The 16958-nt window shown below is 40.9% G+C and overlaps 1 protein-coding gene across 6 annotated transcripts in view; it reads left to right on the forward strand.

The window, feature by feature from the left end:
- PPP2R2C (protein phosphatase 2 regulatory subunit Bgamma) overlaps nt 1-15660 on the forward strand; it is a 200580-nt gene extending 184920 nt beyond the window's left edge. For all 6 annotated transcript variants that reach the window (XM_088056263.1, XM_088056264.1, XM_088056267.1 and 3 more), the window contains 2 exons: nt 3175-3266; nt 13526-15660. In XM_088056263.1, coding sequence (XP_087912389.1) covers nt 3175-3266; nt 13526-13817 — 384 coding nt within the window. In that variant the 3' untranslated portion in view covers nt 13818-15660. The remainder of the gene's footprint in view (nt 1-3174; nt 3267-13525) is intronic.
- The last annotated feature ends 1298 nt before the right edge of the window (nt 15661-16958 follow it).

A 16958-nucleotide genomic window follows, 5' to 3' on the forward strand; every position in this document is an offset into this window, starting at 1 on the left:
CTCCGGTTTTGGTAACTTAGGTAATATATTACTTTATACCTATGCTAATTTAGCAGGGCAGCCTTGTGCTGGGGAGAAATAGTTGGTCAAGCAAACCTGTTTGTCTTGATTTTGACACCTGCTTTTATTTCTTAATGTAAGCAGCTGTGAAACAAGCTGGCCACTTTTAAATCAGTCTGGCACCCAACAGTAGGGCCAGTTAAAAAGTTATATTTCTTCATGCTGAGATGGGGAAAAATGAGTACTGATAATTGCAGTCAGAAGTTTATAGAAAAAAACCCCAAGTCCCACAAGAACAAAACCCCTTATATAATACAAATAAATATAGCAAAATACAACAGTGTTCTTAAATCTTTGGATTGCCTTCCATTTTCTAATATTTACCCATTGCCTTGTAAAGAATACACAGATGTGTTGCTGGGCATTGTAGCAGACTAAAGGAGAATCTGGAACTAGGGGCTTTGGAAGCCAGTAGCTCAGGATTCCATAGGATTGGTGTGATTTAAGATTTAATTTCTCATTTCATCCACTGCACGATAAGCACTTAGGTATTGCCTAGCTGCAACAGTGAGGGTCACAACAGGAGATTTCACACAGAGTTGTAATAAAGAGCAGAGTCCACAACTGTACTGCTTCATTATCAGCTTACAATTTTAATATTAAAAACCCAACAAACAAACAAAAAAATAATTCTTCATACAGGTTCTTTTTTTGTATCCATGCTGTGGCTTAAAGAATGCTATTGCATGGAGCAGCTGTTGCAGCCCTGCTGAACACGTTATCTGCTGACAATGTTTCAACATGATTTTCTCCTGTTTGTTTCACACAAAAGAAAAAAGGGCAGAGTATGGTCACTGAACAGCACTAAAAGAGCAGGGCAATGGAATGTCCAGTACATGAATATTGCAAGGCAGCCCTGCCTAACAGGTTACTGTTCTGATGCTGCCAGGTGAATTACCCCAGCAGAAGCCTTAGGAGCAGCAAGGTGAGCACATTCACAGCTGGTAATAGCTTGATCCACTTTAGGCAGGGTCTGTAGAGTAGGGATTTGGACCAATGTCCAAAACTGGACAAGTGAAATTCCTGGTTGTGTCTGTTCAGTCCCAATAAAACAGGTCCCTGTGTAGCTGTGTTGCTCTCTTAGTCTGGAGCACAGAATTGCTAGATAATTCCATGAGGGTCAGACCTAAAAGATTGCAGTGAAGAAAAGGTCCTTGCTAGTTAGTGAGGAATGAATTTAGTTTGCTTTCAAGTACTATTGATACATGGTAAGAACAAGATGTAACAGACAAGGCAAATCTGATTTTACCCTCAGTTGGTAGAGGCATGTGAATATGCAAACAGCGAAAATCAAGTGTTTATTCCAGTTAGTTTTTCACAGTCCCACTGAGGGTCTGAATGTGCTCAAATGTGGTTATCAGAAGGCCCACATAAAAACAAGGTGGTTGTCCAAGGCAGTAGGGTGAGTCTGACAGCCGTGACAAGGTAAGACATCTGAGAGAGAAACTGCAAAATCCTTTTTGACAAAGCTGATAGAAAGGCACAGCTCCAAGCTGTGGACTTGGACACATTTTACAAAGGGTGTGTACATGACAGTGGTCATGACAGATGGCTGCTGGAAATGGTAACAAGAAAAAGACCTAGAAATGACATTTAGGGAGGCAAATGTGATCTACTTCCTTCTGCCTTTCCCAAGCTTTCTATTTCTTCCAAGTATTGGGGGCTCACAAACATGACAAAGGAAAGCATTCCAGTTCTGTAACAAATTACACCGCTAACATAAAAAGGTTTTAAGTAAAGAGAAAAGGAAAGTATTTCATTACAGAGAGTATAGGAAACTGTATCAATAGTAAAAGTGTTCTGACCTATTGCTTACTGTGATGGTAAATGCATTTAATTGTGGAATGTCCTATCTGCTATTTACCAAGTAATTGCTGTATAAGGCACTATCTGTTAATGAACAGTTCATTAAAATTGTTCATTTATTAATGAAAATTGACCCATAACTAAAATTTATTATCCTTAATAATCTTACATTACAAATATTCTTTGGATGCTGTACAATTTGACTATCAAAAATGGGTCAGTTTAAAGAAAATCTAAGTGAAAGGTTATTGTCCTTCATCTGGTATTGATAGAAGTTATTTTACTAGAAAAAAAATGTTTGTGCCCTCAGGCCAGAGTAGGATGCTGAGGATCCATGAGCAGGAACAATTTCACTTGACTTGCAAGAACCTGTAATCTCAGGATGGGAGAACTAAATTATATCCCTGAGCCATTGGATTGGTGTGTTTCTCCAGGAGGTCACCTACACATCTTTGTTTGTACAATTGCTACAGTAGCTAGAAGAAAATATTAGAGTTTAAGTGCATTAGTAAATTTATCTGGGCAGGGATTTTCTACCTTATTATTTCCTTATGGAAGAAACCAAATCATCCAGAAAAAAAACTAATCATATTAAGCAAGACTGAAACAGTTTGCATCATATCTTTATGATAGTCCTTGTTCAGCGGAGATGTGTGTCCTAGAGGAGAGAGATCTGCTGGGTATTCCCACTTTTCTAGTTAGTGAGAATTTGCAACGTTGTTTTTAAATCTCAGCCAAATAGGAGAAATTCTTGGGCTAAATTAGTGTTCTTATTTGCAGCCTGTGCAACTGCAACCTTGTGCTGTATTTGGCTTCTAAAATACCTTACAAAAATAAATGTGATACCATAAAGGTTCTTTTAATAGAGCCAAGTTCTTTCTGCCATAAGTGAGAGTCCACTCATCTTGGAATATGGCATTTCTGTTACTATTTAAATTCGATTTCTTGTACACTAATTAGCCCATCTAAGGTATCAAGTGGTGAAATGTCTCTGGGAATTGGGCTAGCACTGAGAAAATCACCCAAGCAGGAAACAAATATGTTGAAAAGGGGTGGTCAGCAGCCTGCTGAGGAAAGCATGTTTTGTGCCTTCCTGTAATAGTAATTCTGTAGCACCTGGTTAATTGGGCTGTGGAAAAGTACAGTTAGCTTCTTTGAAGTTTAAACACAGTATCTTCTGCAGACCTACCAATCTATGCAGCATATTTTGAAAGTGAACATGGGAGATAACACAGAAAGTGAAGGGCTGGTTGTGGAATCTTATGTTTTCTTTGATTTCAAGAATAACAGTTATTTTCTTTGAAACAGGTCCATGATTACCTTAGAAGCAAGTTATGTTCCCTCTATGAAAACGACTGCATCTTTGACAAGTTTGAATGTGCATGGAATGGATCTGACAGGTAATCAATCCGTCCTTCTGTCCATCACTGTCCTCATTTAGCAGAAGACCTCCCATATGATGGGGAGCAAACTGAAAGTAGTTACACATGGTTATTTTCCACATTTGTGTATGGAATCACACACCAGTGTTTGGGTTGGTACAAGGTATTTGGGTATTTGTGCAGAGTGTTTCTGACTGCCATAGACATGATGTATGCCTTAATAACCTTGGCTCGTGCCTTAGGGGAAAAAATCCTTCAAATTATGTCCATTTTCACCCAACCCATAAGTGGGCTGCAAAAGCTAAAAAGAATGATGCCAACTCACACAATCCCACCGGCACACTAAGGAAACTTACATGATCCTGTATTTGCACATGAGCTGCCTCAGAAATTCAGTTCACTAACTGGAAATGGATGTGAGGAAGAACCATCACAGGCACCCACTGATTCTCTACAAACTCCTGCCAAATGACACTTCTGATACCTCCCTCTGTCAAAGCAGTCTCTTTCCCGGTGCACTGATGGAGAGGTTCTTATTTTTATCATGGACATAATATCTTGTTGGACATTTTAATGAGAAATACTCAGAGAGTGCAAGCAAGGATGGAGTGGGCTAATGCCCTAATGCTGGCAAATGGTGGCAGTACTTTGTGGTGTAGGAATATGGTACAGGAATAGCTGAGCAGCCAAGAGGACTGGGTTAATAAAAATGGATAAAATCCAAGAGTATAATGCAAGGTGAGGATTTTAGTTAAAAAAAAGAGCACAAGCCTTCATGTTATCAGTTGGAAACAACTCCCAGGCACATTCATATGCTAGGTGACTTTGGAAGGGATTAGCAGTCTACAAAATGCGCGTGAGAGAGAGCACAAGAGCCAGTATTGAGTGACACGCAGTGACTCCTGGTTCAGCAGAGTTAGGAGCCAAGAGGCAGAAGTTTGGCAGTGAGCCTAGAAGTGCTCCTTCAGCTCAGCCTCTCATTTGGGAAAACAGTCTGTCTCATTGTATTGAAGCAGGCTTACCCACCCTGGAGTGGGCAAGGACTGTGAAACAGGCAGTCTGAGGCATCTGTGAAAGACAAATATGATCCTTGAATGGGCAAGACAGGGCTATCCAGCAGAGAAAGGAGTAGTGGTGACATTATGTTGGGCTCTTATTCAAAGACCTTTGAACTGCACTTAGACATTTCCTGTCCCTCATCTCCAAGGTGGATGAACTCATCGAGCAGATGGACAGCTGCTCTAAAGAAGAGAGGCCAGGACTTTGGTTTTCATCATCTTAGCAAAAGAGAAACCAAGATTTTACTTGCTTGTAGTAAGTACACCAAGGAGATACACATAGGGAGGAAGAGAATCTAGCTCAGATAAATGTGAAGTGATAGTGACACAACAGTAAGCAGGTGCTGAGAGTCAAAAGATAGTTATTACCTGGAAATTAGAGGTAGTTCATACCTGTCCAAACAGTGACAAACTGTCTTCCCATCCTGAGTGGTGGAGATACAAGAAACCCAGCTGTTCTGATGGTGCTGCTCAGGAAAATTGTGAAAGCAGTTACATGCAACACTGGTTGAAATTACGAGTCTGAACCTGGAAGTGCAGAGCAAAGTGTCTTCTAGTCCTATGTTCCACAAATGCAGATCAAGTGTTATGCTGTGTACACTGGGTAAGGGGCACCTTCTCTTTGGACTACTTTCCTTTGCTCAGTTCTTCTACCTACACACTGGAAAGATTGTACCTTTGCTAAAAAATGAAACTTTAGCCTTGTATCATCCATTATACAAATGAAAATACATACATACTCCATTGTCTCTGTTGCCTGCATGCCAGACTGATGTGTTTTTTTCACAAGAATTAGCTCAGGATTAAGTATCCCCTGTGATACCAACTGTTGGCCATTTAAAATTACATAGGTGGACCACACTGAGCAAAATACTTCCCAGATTGCTGTCATTGCAACTTGGGCACCAGCTGTTGTGGCTTTGGTATGGTTAAAGATTGGGAATGACTCACAGAAAGTTTAGCAGAAGATCCAGGTTTTGGGGCTTTTCTCTGAAACTCCCAATCCAATGCATGAATGGTTGTTTTAACAGAGGGTTTTCTCAGTGTGGTTATGGCTTAAGTTTGGCCCTACTAGAAATACAAAAGTTAAAGCCTTTATTGAAAAACAGACAATGCTGGTTCCTGCCTAAGTCTGGCACAGAACAACAGTGCATTAAAATCATGTAGATATTGGGAAACTTTGAAAAACCAGGACTTTTCAGATATTTTCAAACCATTTTGCTTATCCTTGATGGGAATTCCTAGAGTGTTTTACAGGATGGGCAGCCACTTACTTCCAGGCCTAGAGTCTCTCTCCTCTGGCCAGATGAAATGCTGCTGTCCTCATTAGTGTGGTAAGACCACTCTCTGGATAGTTGCCTGGTAGTAATGGAATTCTTGTTCAATATCAGGGTTTAAAGTGAGTGTAATATTTTCATTCCTACTTGACAGATCAGAAAGATCAATGCAGGGAGTAATTATTAAGTGGGAACATTAGATTGTGAGGGCTTCATTTATTGTACTGCCCAGACACTGAGGCGTTATTAGTCATGCACAATTACCAAACCTGTCACTAAACAGTGTGCTGCTCTTGATTGTAAGAAACTTGAGTAGAGGAGCTGGAAACATTTGACAAAAGAAAAGGGCTCTCTTTAATTTAATTATTTCTTTTTAGGAGTCAGATATATCAGAACTGATGCTCATCTTTTGATTCACTCCTCTAAGCTCCTTGCTTTATGAATATGACAAGTATTGCTGTGCATTACCAGAATATTTTTTTATTGGAGAATCATAATTTAAATAATATTTAGGTTCTGGTACCTCTTAAGAAACAGTTCACTGGAACAGTAAGGTCACTTAATTTGAGTCTTTTGGTAGTTTTTAAAAAAGGACTATTAATAAAGGTAAAAATTGCATATTGACAATTGTACTCCAAAGAGATGCTGCAGTACTTAGATTATTAATCCATCTGCATAACAGTAATAACTACTGCTCTAAACGTATTGTTTTTATCTTTTGCAGACTTCAAAGCTATAACAACAATATGTAGTGACAAGATTGTTCTGTTAAAAATGAAAGTGTGTTTATTATTTAGGTGAAAATACTTTTTATTAAGATTTGTCATTACTAAGAAGTTAATCTAGGCTATGATAGAGCCTGATGGTGAGGCTGTTTGCAGAAATAATCAGCATACGTGAACTCTGATTAGAACGTGATTGATGCTCAGTTACTCCAATGAACAGGAACTAATACAATCAGACAGAGCTGATCTCATTTGCTGGAGAGCACATTAATCACTAGGTACTTTGGCAGTGGTGGTCAGGGGAGGGAGCCAAGCAGGGGTCTTACACTTATTCATCCAGATGAGCACATATTATCTGTAGTTGAGTGTATTACACAAAAATCATGCTGTCTTTAGTGTATATACATCATTACTTGACCATGTAGAATAGGTGAGCTCTACTTATATGGCAATTTAATTTAGCTCTTCCATTCACATCCAAAGTCAAGTCTTTTAATAAATGACCTGGAGGACACTGTTTTCTTTCCACTGTCAACAGCTTTCAGTTTTACCTTAAAAATAAGCACTTTTGTGGCTTTTTGTGAGGTAAAGAAGCCAGAAAAAAAAAACCCAAACAAAACCTAATTCTACATGATAGAAAGTGAATACCTTAGTTAACTATTTATTTTTCTTTAAGATTTCAAATGAATGGGTAGATGGGACCCCTGCCAGGAAGACTTCTAAATACCATCATGATAAGTGATATACTGCAAGCAGATGAGTGAAGTCACATACAACTGTTCAGTCAGTCCTTTCCTACTGAACTGTCATTCATCCCCCCTGAATATCCATCAGCCTTCACTCCAATCAGGAGGAACTGGCAGATCCCATTGGATGAGAAGTTAAGAGTCTCTTCCTGTCTGGCAGCACACTCCATGCTGGAGAGCTAGAAGACATCATTTTGTTCTCAAAGCTTGGCATGTCAAATATTAGCTTGGAAGTACTTGGGGATCCCTTGTTCTTATTCCCAGTCTTACGCCAGCCAGATGTACCAGGGTACCACAACCCTGGATCCTGTGTCTCATTTTTCTAGCAGGCTCTTCCCCAGGTTTAAATAAATTCCTTCTTTGTGATGGGGAGTCAGTGACTTTGCACAGCACAGGAAGATTTCCCAGTATTTCATGAGCTCCTCATTGCTTGCAGCAATGCTTCTTCCTTTCCCTTTGCTATAATAAATATCCCTTTTTATTCCTATGAAAAAATGTTGTTTAACAGTTTTTCTGGAATCACCCCTTTCTTTCATTGGGTTAGCTTGTCATGAAACCAGATCTGGTGGACATTACAGGTTAATCCCAGGAGGCTGCAGATGTTCTCTGGTACCCATGGCAGTGAAATACTGAAAAAAAGGGCTCAAAATATAACTGGGAGACTGGGAAACCAACTGAGTTTCAGATCAAAGAAAAGGTCCCTTTTCATGCTGGGTGCCTGAGGGATATCTTTGCTGAGATCTTCGAAGTCCAAGCCCTGCCTCTTGCCCCAGGGAATGAAGTTCTGCTGCTGCATCTGCACTGAGGGGCAGGACAGCTGGGCTGCTTTAGTTTTTCTATCACACTTCAGCAGGGTGTGTGCAAGGTCCTTGAAGCCCTGCCCAGCCCCTCTCTTAGTCCTGTCACACCGCCCCATGGCTTCCATGGTCTCCTGAGCAACCGTGAAAGAGAGGAACACTGAAACGAGATGAATTTCTCCAGACAGTAGAAATCTGCAGGTGAATGAAAACTTCTCTGCATCTGGGAAGACTAATTTGGGCCAGAGTTAGTGCAAAAATTATCAAAGAGTTAAGAAATCCCACAAAACCAAAAAGCCCTAAACAAAAATAAAAAGCAATGTGGAACATTGTTTTGGTTTTTAAGCAGGCCTTAATTCTAGCTGTTACCCCAGATTTTCAGGGCAATTCCTGACTTCCAGGAATGCAGCTGAATGGAGCAATTTTGATGAAGGCTTGTCCTGGGGTGACTTTATGATACTGGTATCTCTAATCGTCTAGTTTATGTTATATATTAAGTTCTGCACCTTTAAGACTGGCTTTGAGAGCAAGAGAGGGAGAAGAAGAAGCGCGCAGTTTGTGTTAAGGAAAAACCAAACAAAAGTCCAGAGAACTCCTCTGCCTCAGCTAGCTAAAACTAACTAAAAGCCAGAGAGAAGCTCTATCCCGCTGTCTGTCCGTGCTGCAGAGTTATTGAACAGCAAGACGTTTTATTATTTAATATTACTCAATTTCTGTTAAATAAACAGCTTTTTCCACTTCTCTCTAAGGAATTTTTTTTTCTTTTCCCGGACCAGTTAGTGGGGAGGGGCATTTCCCTGGGGAAATCCCCATTTGGAGTTTTCCTTCCTAATTTGCCCTAAACTAAGACAAGGCTGTTGTGTACAAGGATGGCTTCAACATGGATAACATTTAAGAGGTTGGCTTGAAGTAGGGGAGTAACAAAACTGAGAAATACAGAGATATGCCAGTTCTTAGTGACTGAGATATTTGATGAAATCTCATTGCCTAAAAAATATTGTGGAATATCTTATTGGAGGTTAGTAAAATGGTGAAAATCATATTCAGATGCCTTTGAAGATGGTGAGTAGAGAATTTGTTGGCCACCCAAGAGAAGCAGAACTTTTTAGTGGGGAAAATTCCATATTGAAGCATTTCATTTAACAAAGTCACTACCAAAACCAAAATATCAAGACTAAGATGCTTAAAAGTATTTCAATAATTAAAGTTGCAGAAGCCATCAGTAGTTGAGAGATTGCTTCTCTAGACCCTAAAACTCTGGCCCTAAATTAAACATCAGTGGTACAATGCTGATGTCATAACAAAATCATTATCCATAGGTAAACATCTGCTCCTTTTGAGTATTACTGTTGCAATGCAAACAGGAATAACTTTTTTTTCTCTCAAATCCTTTATTTCAGATGATTTTACAGATTTTCTTTTCAAAATTAATTTTAAACAACCTATCTGACAGATCAATGTGGTGCAGGGTAAAGAAGCCTGAACTGGATGGGAGATGTATAGTTAATGGTCTGATAGTTTGGGAACTACCTCTCCTGCCCAAATGAGCTTTGGTTCTTGGGGATTTGCTGTTTCCACAGCCTTCAGCCCAAAGAAGGCAGGGATGCAAGCCAAAACACCTGGAGATCCAAGAAAGTAGTCTTCAAGACTGGAGGGTAGGGGCAGGTAACCAAGAAAGGGTGAGAATGAGACTTACAGAAATAAAATAAAGACTTTAGAGGGATGGGAGAAAAGGAAGAGAGAAGCAGATAAAGTGTTTTTTTTTAAAGTTGTAGAGCAGGATAGATGGAAGTGAAAGAAGAGGGGAGAATTAAGAGAGGGGAAAAAGGAAACCTGTCTGGAAAATGTGCTAAAGACAGAATCAGAATCGGAGGGGAAGAGAAAGGGAAAAGAACAGTAACTAGGGAGGGAGTGAAAAGATAAGTCAATAGAAGTAGGGATTGCTCTGCACTGGAGTTTTCCCTTTCCCCTTGTACCTTCTGTAAAAATACATTTGTTATTCTGGTAAAAAAGAAAGGAGGGGTAAGACTGGGCCCCAGTGACCCCACATGAGGACTGAAATTTGGCCGTGAGATGCCTCAGATCGCATCATGAATAAGCAAATATGGCCAGTAGCATTTTGTGTAGTCACTCCAAACACTCACACCTGAAGAATTGCCAGGACCTTGCTTGGAGCAGATGGAGGAGGGGGAGCAGAGAATACTCGGGGTGCTCTGCAGAGCAGCCCTGTGCTGAGGGGAAAGTGTTCCCTGCCTGGGGCAGCGCAGGAGGGTAAACCCGGGGGTTTGTGAATGCATTCAGGGCCCTGCAGGTATGGGGTGCTGTCTCTCCTTCCAGGACACTGGATGAGGTGCAGAAGGTGAAATGTAGGTGCTGGTAGTCATGCTGCAGCCCTTGGGGGTTTTCCCTGCTTTTTTGTTTGATTTGGGGGGATTGTTTGGGGGCAGGTGGGGTGTGATGTTGTTTTATTTGGGTTTTTTTTGTAATGGTGCTTCTTGTAGCTGAGGTGTAGAGCTGGTGCAGTCAGGCTGCAGCTTTGCTCCAGCCTGAGCTATCAGTGCACTGCTCCTCAAGGTGCACTGGAGCCTGTTCTGTGTCCTAAAAACCTCTGCATGGTGGAGATGATGGCACCTCTGGTCTTGTGCACAACTTGTTAACCTGCCTTCTAAGGAAAATTCAAAGTGGTTAGACAGCTTTTCTAGGCTGCTGCCTTACACATCTGTGAAATAGTGTGGGCTGTTTAAAATTAAGGGCTTTGGTTTCTTGAACCAACCTCTCCTGCAAGGGTTTTGTGCAGGTCCTCATCGTAACACTGCTGTGCAGAGCAGTGTCTGGGAATACAGAACAGACTCTTCCTACATTGAGTTTCAATTTATATTCTACTATTTAAAAAAATATCTCCTTATCACATAGACTCCATTAGTGTACATTGTATTTTCTTGAACAAGAAAAAATCGCAGGCTTGCATCTAGTTTTCACTCTCTTTTATTACTTTAAGCAGCAGGTAAGGTTATAATCCATCTGTGTTTGTGACCTTGAACAAGAATGGGCACTTTCTCATTTACATAATGCTGTTTTTTACTGAGCCATTAAACTGCAGACAAATAGGGCCAGCATGAAAAGCAGTCATCTACATATGTTAAAAAAATAACTGCAGTAAATCCAACTGAAGAAAGCAGACTTTTAAAAATATGCAAGACTTCAAGAAATTAAAAAGCAAATGGACTGTAAAGGCAGCTTTACTGTAAGCAAAACCTTCTAAAATAAGACCCTTAACAAACACCTCTCTCTGCATTTGGTGCACTGGTACTCTGCCAGCATGAGAACTGCTTCTCTGGCAGCTCCTGCTGCCATCAGGAGGGATGCTCCTCTCTCCCCTGGGAGCCACCGCTCTACAGCCTGTGGCACAGGGGTGCCCCAGCATTATGAACCTGTTTCAAAACTTGGCCTGGGGGGAAATACACAGATGGACTGTTTGCATCACAAATTGTGTATGTTAGTGCTGAGATATGAAATAACCTCTACTTTTTCATGTTGCAAATAAACATTACAACAGGAGCTATAATGACAAGACATGGTGATTTGGAAGGAATGAAACACTTGATTTACTGCTGTTGATTCAATTTCTGAAATAGGCACTAATCGTGATCAATAGGCTTTCTGCAGCTTCTGGGATACATTTTATCAAGCTGTCACGGTGACTCCTGTTTTTTAGCTTGTGATGTTGTTAACTTGTGCCTTGCTCGGCAGGATTGCGCCAGGCCTTTTGCGGGTACAGAAGGGAAGGGAAACCTCTCCATCAGGGGTGGGTCCTGCTGCCGGAGAGCAGCGAGGAGCTCCCTGCCGGGGCTGGATGGGGACAAGCGGGGACAAGTGGGGACAAGTGTCCCTGTGCATCCCCCAGCAGCGAGCGACCTGCAGAGCCCCGGGAGCAGCCCCTCCCCATGAGGTGAAGGCTGCAGGTGAGCTCTGGCCGAGGGTGCTGGCTCTCTGTGCCACGCTGTGTGCTGTGCAGCGCTGTGATCTCGGGCTCAGTGCGGGACCTGCTGCGGTATGGCCTCAGCAGCCACGGGAGCAGCGTGGAGCTGGGTGATTCCCAGTGTGCAAACCCAGCTCACCCACTCCAGTTACCCTGCAGCGGCTCTGGAGCCTGCTCTGCTCCCTCCCCAGCTTAGTCGCAGCAGTGAGGGGCACAGCTCACATTTGTGCTTTTCCAGTGATCATCCATTTGTATTACAGTCACTCCTAATGGCCCCAGATGAGATCAAGCGGCTCTGGCTGGAGGCTGGGCACGCACTGCAAGGCACTTGTGACTCCAGGAGCATCTAATCTAATCAGCTAGAGAATGTCTGTGGTGCAGAGTAAGGCTTATGCCTGTGAGTTCTCCCAGATTCTCCCATATGCTCCATGTTTCCCTGGCCATCTACTGCTCAGCAAAGATTCCCCCCCCAACAGCAAAGTGTGAAAGCAGCTGTCATTTGCAATGGAGGTTTGTTTATTAATGCCACGCACGGCAAATATCTTCTTTTGGGCTCTGTTAGAAAGGCAAATAGTTAATGATTGCCTGAGTCTTAAAACTGTACAGCTTTTCCTGTTGAGATCTGACCATTTGGGGTGGATACCCTCTTACAAAATGGAAATTCAGAACAAAACCACCCTGTTTGAGGCTGAGATAGGAGAGTAGAGAACAGCCCTGGTTTCACATATGGAAAAAGTTCACAGGGGATGAGCTTTCAAACAAGGCTCTGAAACCCATGATTATGCTAATCCAATAACCTGAGGGCCATGGATGAAATCCTGAATTCATTAAAGTTAGTGACAAAATATCCTCCCCTAGGGACTAGAGGAATGAAGCAACTGGCAATCTATTATTTCAAACTGCAAGCTGATTAATGAGGTAATTTTTATACAGATCGAGGTGTGTTTTCTATCCCTTTCTCCCAGACCCAGAAATATATCCTGACTTGATGTTTCATTCAAACTTCATATAAGAAATGCCAGAATCCTGACACTAGTGTGTTTATTTCTAAGAAGCATTATAGATATATATTTTAATGTTGTCTGGACTTGCAATATCTGTGGCTTCAGCAAGGAAAAGAGTTTCATCTGGAAAGAATTTACATGTGAAAATTCAGTGTGATTTTTCAGAACCTTTCGAAACACCCTTCTTCAAAATACTCTTTAAAATATATAATTGTACTAAATGTTACTGTTGTATCAAAAGATTTGAAATATGTGGGAAATTTTGAGACTATTTCTGGAATCATGGTAAAACTCAGCTGTCATTAAAGTTCCACAGAATGGGAAAAAGCATGAAATGTATGATCCTTAAGCACTCATAAAAAGCTGGAGGGTAATTAAAAATAATTTATTAAAGCATGTTGCTTTTATTATCTTGTGATGTGATTCTCATGATGTCAGGGAGCAGACATTATTTGAGGTAACTGTAATTTTCATTGAATAATAAGGGAGGGGAAGGCATTGGTAGAAGGCAACCGTTCATTCTGGGGAGAACTGGGAAAACCCGGTTTTTTTCCTTACTGTTTCCCATCTGATACCAGAAGACAGCTAACCCTAGGGTCAAACTCAGCTGTCCTGATCCAGTCATGTTGGTAGGCTTTGCACAAGCTGCTGTTTAACTGCCTTTGTTGTCGCTCTCTCTGTCTCTCTGCAGTGTGATAATGACAGGTGCATATAACAACTTTTTTCGAATGTTTGACCGCAACACCAAGCGGGATGTCACCTTGGAGGCTTCCCGCGAGAGCAGTAAGCCACGAGCCATTCTTAAGCCCCGGAGAGTCTGCGTTGGAGGCAAACGGAGGAAAGATGACATCAGTGTTGACAGTTTGGACTTTACTAAGAAGATCTTGCACACAGCATGGCACCCAACCGAGAACATCATTGCTATAGCAGCGACAAACAATCTGTACATATTTCAGGATAAAGTGAACTCAGAAATGCACTAGATTTATCAATATCCCTCTATATTTACAAACCAGCCTCTTGACAGTTGTAGAAGGATGTGATCTTCACAAAAATTGTGGCTTCTGTGGTGGGATTTGTAGATTACATCCTTTCATCCCTCAGCCTGTATCATTATTGGTGGCAAGCCAATTATTTTCCATCACTGCAACTGTATGAGTAAAAGGCACGAGTGCAAATCCAGTACTGTGGTCTGTATCGGTTCCTTTAAACAAACAGGGGTATTTATTCAGTTTAGGAATGTTCCTGAGGAGGACTGAGGCTCCTCAACTCCTGTCCATCCTTTCAAGGGTCTCAGTGGTTTGCAGGACTGTGGTGTTCTGGTGCCCTTCCTGCTTTTGCAGTGCACAGCATTTACCACATTATTAGAGCTTTTTGCTTCAATCTCTTGATTGGTTTTTTTCCAGTGCTGTTTTCCTGTCTTTCAATTAAGCCGAGCCTGTTTGAAAGAATGAATAGCCACATCCCTTTAGAGCCTGTGGCACATTGGAGGGACCTCATTACAGTTAGAGCTGGAAGCAGAATCCCTGCTGGTGAAAAGCTGCCTCATCTCACCCATCCCATTCCCTTCTTTACAATACCCTCTTATTTATTTATTTATTTATTTATTTATTTATTTATCACATTACTTTGTGCTTCACCTTCCCAAGTGAGTAAGTGGATTTACAGTTACTCGTATAGTTACTCAGCCAGCTTTTTAAAGAAGTTTATTCTTCATGGTTCTCTTTGCTCTGTTTAAAAAAGTAAGTAGTATCTTCATTGTGTGATGACTGTTAAAAAACGTGGCATTGCAACTCTGCAGGGACTGGCTGGTCAGACACAGACTGGCAATTCACACACAAACCCATGCTACCATTTGGGGTTGGAGTTCTGGAAACCTTGGCTAGAAATGTTCCTTGAAGGCAGCAACCAACTAGAGTGGGAACAAACTTACATCCCTGCTAGACACTTGATAAAGTCCCTTGTTTGTTGTTTGCGGAATGGTTATGTTAATCCTGGCCTTTGGGGAGTACAGGCAATGCCTGGTATCTGTAACTGTGAAAAGAATGGCACTGTGAGAGGCAGCATCGCTCAGTGAATTTTAACACTTTTAAACCAGGCCACTTCTGGGAGACAAAGTTAGTCCTGGAGAAAAATGAAAATTTGAAAAATCCAAACCTAACAAAACCTTCCTCCACAGAAATGCTGTTAGACCTAATCTCTGTTTTGTAATGATGAGTGGCATAAATGGAAAGTACACACAAAGTAGGGCATGTAGGAATGGTACAGGAATGGTGCAGTGAGCAGGAAGTCCTCTTAATGCAGGGAAAGTTCTACTGCACCCTTAATAGCTCTGGCAGATAATTCAATATCCCAAAGGATTCCTACTCTAACCATGAATAAAAGAGCACAACTCACATGACCTGTTAATCTGCCCATATTAACACTCCTCAGAAAAAAAAGTCTTTAAGCCATTATGCACTGACTTCTTGGTAAGTGGAGAATGTACTGATGAAGGGATCTGCATGCTTTTGTATTTTGGTTTGGGGGGAAGGGTGGGTGAAAATCTGCTTACAAGAAATAAAAAAAAAAAAGTCTAGAGCTTTTATATGACATCTCAACACCACACCTGAAATGTCTGTTTGAAATTTTCTAGATCAATGCTGTATATTTTGTGTGTAGAAGTGCAAACACGTGCACCAGTTTCCAACCACACTAAACACATATGGTATGAAATGTGTAGGGTGATTTTAAAGGGAACAAAGAATGTTTGTTTATAAAATACTGTGTGCTGTAGCAGGCATGGACAGTATATGTACATATTTATTCTAATGAAATTTAACAAAATTGCCTTTTCCTTTTCTTCTTTCTTGTAAAAAAGGTTTAAGAGTGTGGTAAATTGTATAGAGAACTTGTTAATGCCAAACTACTGCTTCAAGGGTGTCGTACAATTTCTTTGACTTTTGGCCCCCTCCATTAATCTCTGCAGCTCAAAATGAAAAAAAAAAAAAAATTGCTATCAGCCCATATTGGCATTTACAGCTAGAGATACTGTAAAACATATATTTAGCTTTTAACATTCTCAAGTAAGATTCTATAGATAACTTATTATAAAACAGATCTTAAATACAACCATTTTTTGTTTTTAATTTGAAGTACCTTACTCTGTCACAGCTTTGGGTACCAAAAAGAACATGTTAAAATTAAATAAACAAATATATCTTTGGAGCTTTATAAAACTAATTAAATACCCAACCAAAATACCATGAAGTAAATATAGAGGAAATAAATAGAAGCCTTTCAAAGACCAGTATTCCGTTCCTGTCTTTGACACCACTGTTACAGATCGGTTTCCTGGTTTCTTGAATGTATGGAAAGTTAACATCATCATTGTAAACATTTCCAACTTTTTTTCTCTTTTTAGTTTGAGCTTTCAGTGGTGTAGAGTAAGTGATGGTAAAGTTGGTAAATCTGATTGTTTTGAAAGCTGTTGTTCATGGCTGCATTTTTTGTGTTGCACAAATTAGCTAACTGTTGTTGAATAAAAATATAAATATGTTAATACCAGCTTTTTCAATAAAACTACAACCAAAAAAAGGCATAAATAGATGACTTCAAGGCATAGCTTATTTTTAAGCTAGGCAAGAAAGAGTTATTTTAGCTCCTTTTGCAGAGGAGGAAGAGTCACAGGGATCAGGACTCAGAGGGCAAGCTACTGTGGGAACCTCAAGTGTGGCAGGTGGAGGAGGGAGCACATGCCATGAGTGGGATAAGGGTGTTGTGTGATGAAGAGTGAGGGCAGCTTTAGCAGAGCTGGAGACATGCTTTAGGGTTCAGTGCTGGGACCAGCTTTTTCTTTTGCTCATAGCCCAACCTGGACTTTACGAGGCTTGAGTCTCCGTCTCCTGTAGATAGAATCAGAGCTGTGCAGTGTGAATTGACACACAAAGTCACAGGTAAAAAAAATTGCATTGGTGTTGTCTCTGAAACTGCAGGAAAAACAACAACTGCCCTCTAACATTTTTAGCATTAGAGAATCAAGGCATTACTTTATTTCTGGCCAGGGTGTTGTTCTGGCCAGGATGTGCAGCAGAAAACATTTCATTCACACTTATCCCAGGTGTGCAGAGAAAATAATTTCATGA

Source organism: Pseudopodoces humilis, chromosome 6 (assembly GCF_049639895.1).
Source record: "Pseudopodoces humilis isolate 2021_Gansu_Grassland_sample_001 chromosome 6, ASM4963989v1, whole genome shotgun sequence".
Lineage (NCBI taxonomy): Eukaryota > Metazoa > Chordata > Aves > Passeriformes > Paridae > Pseudopodoces > Pseudopodoces humilis.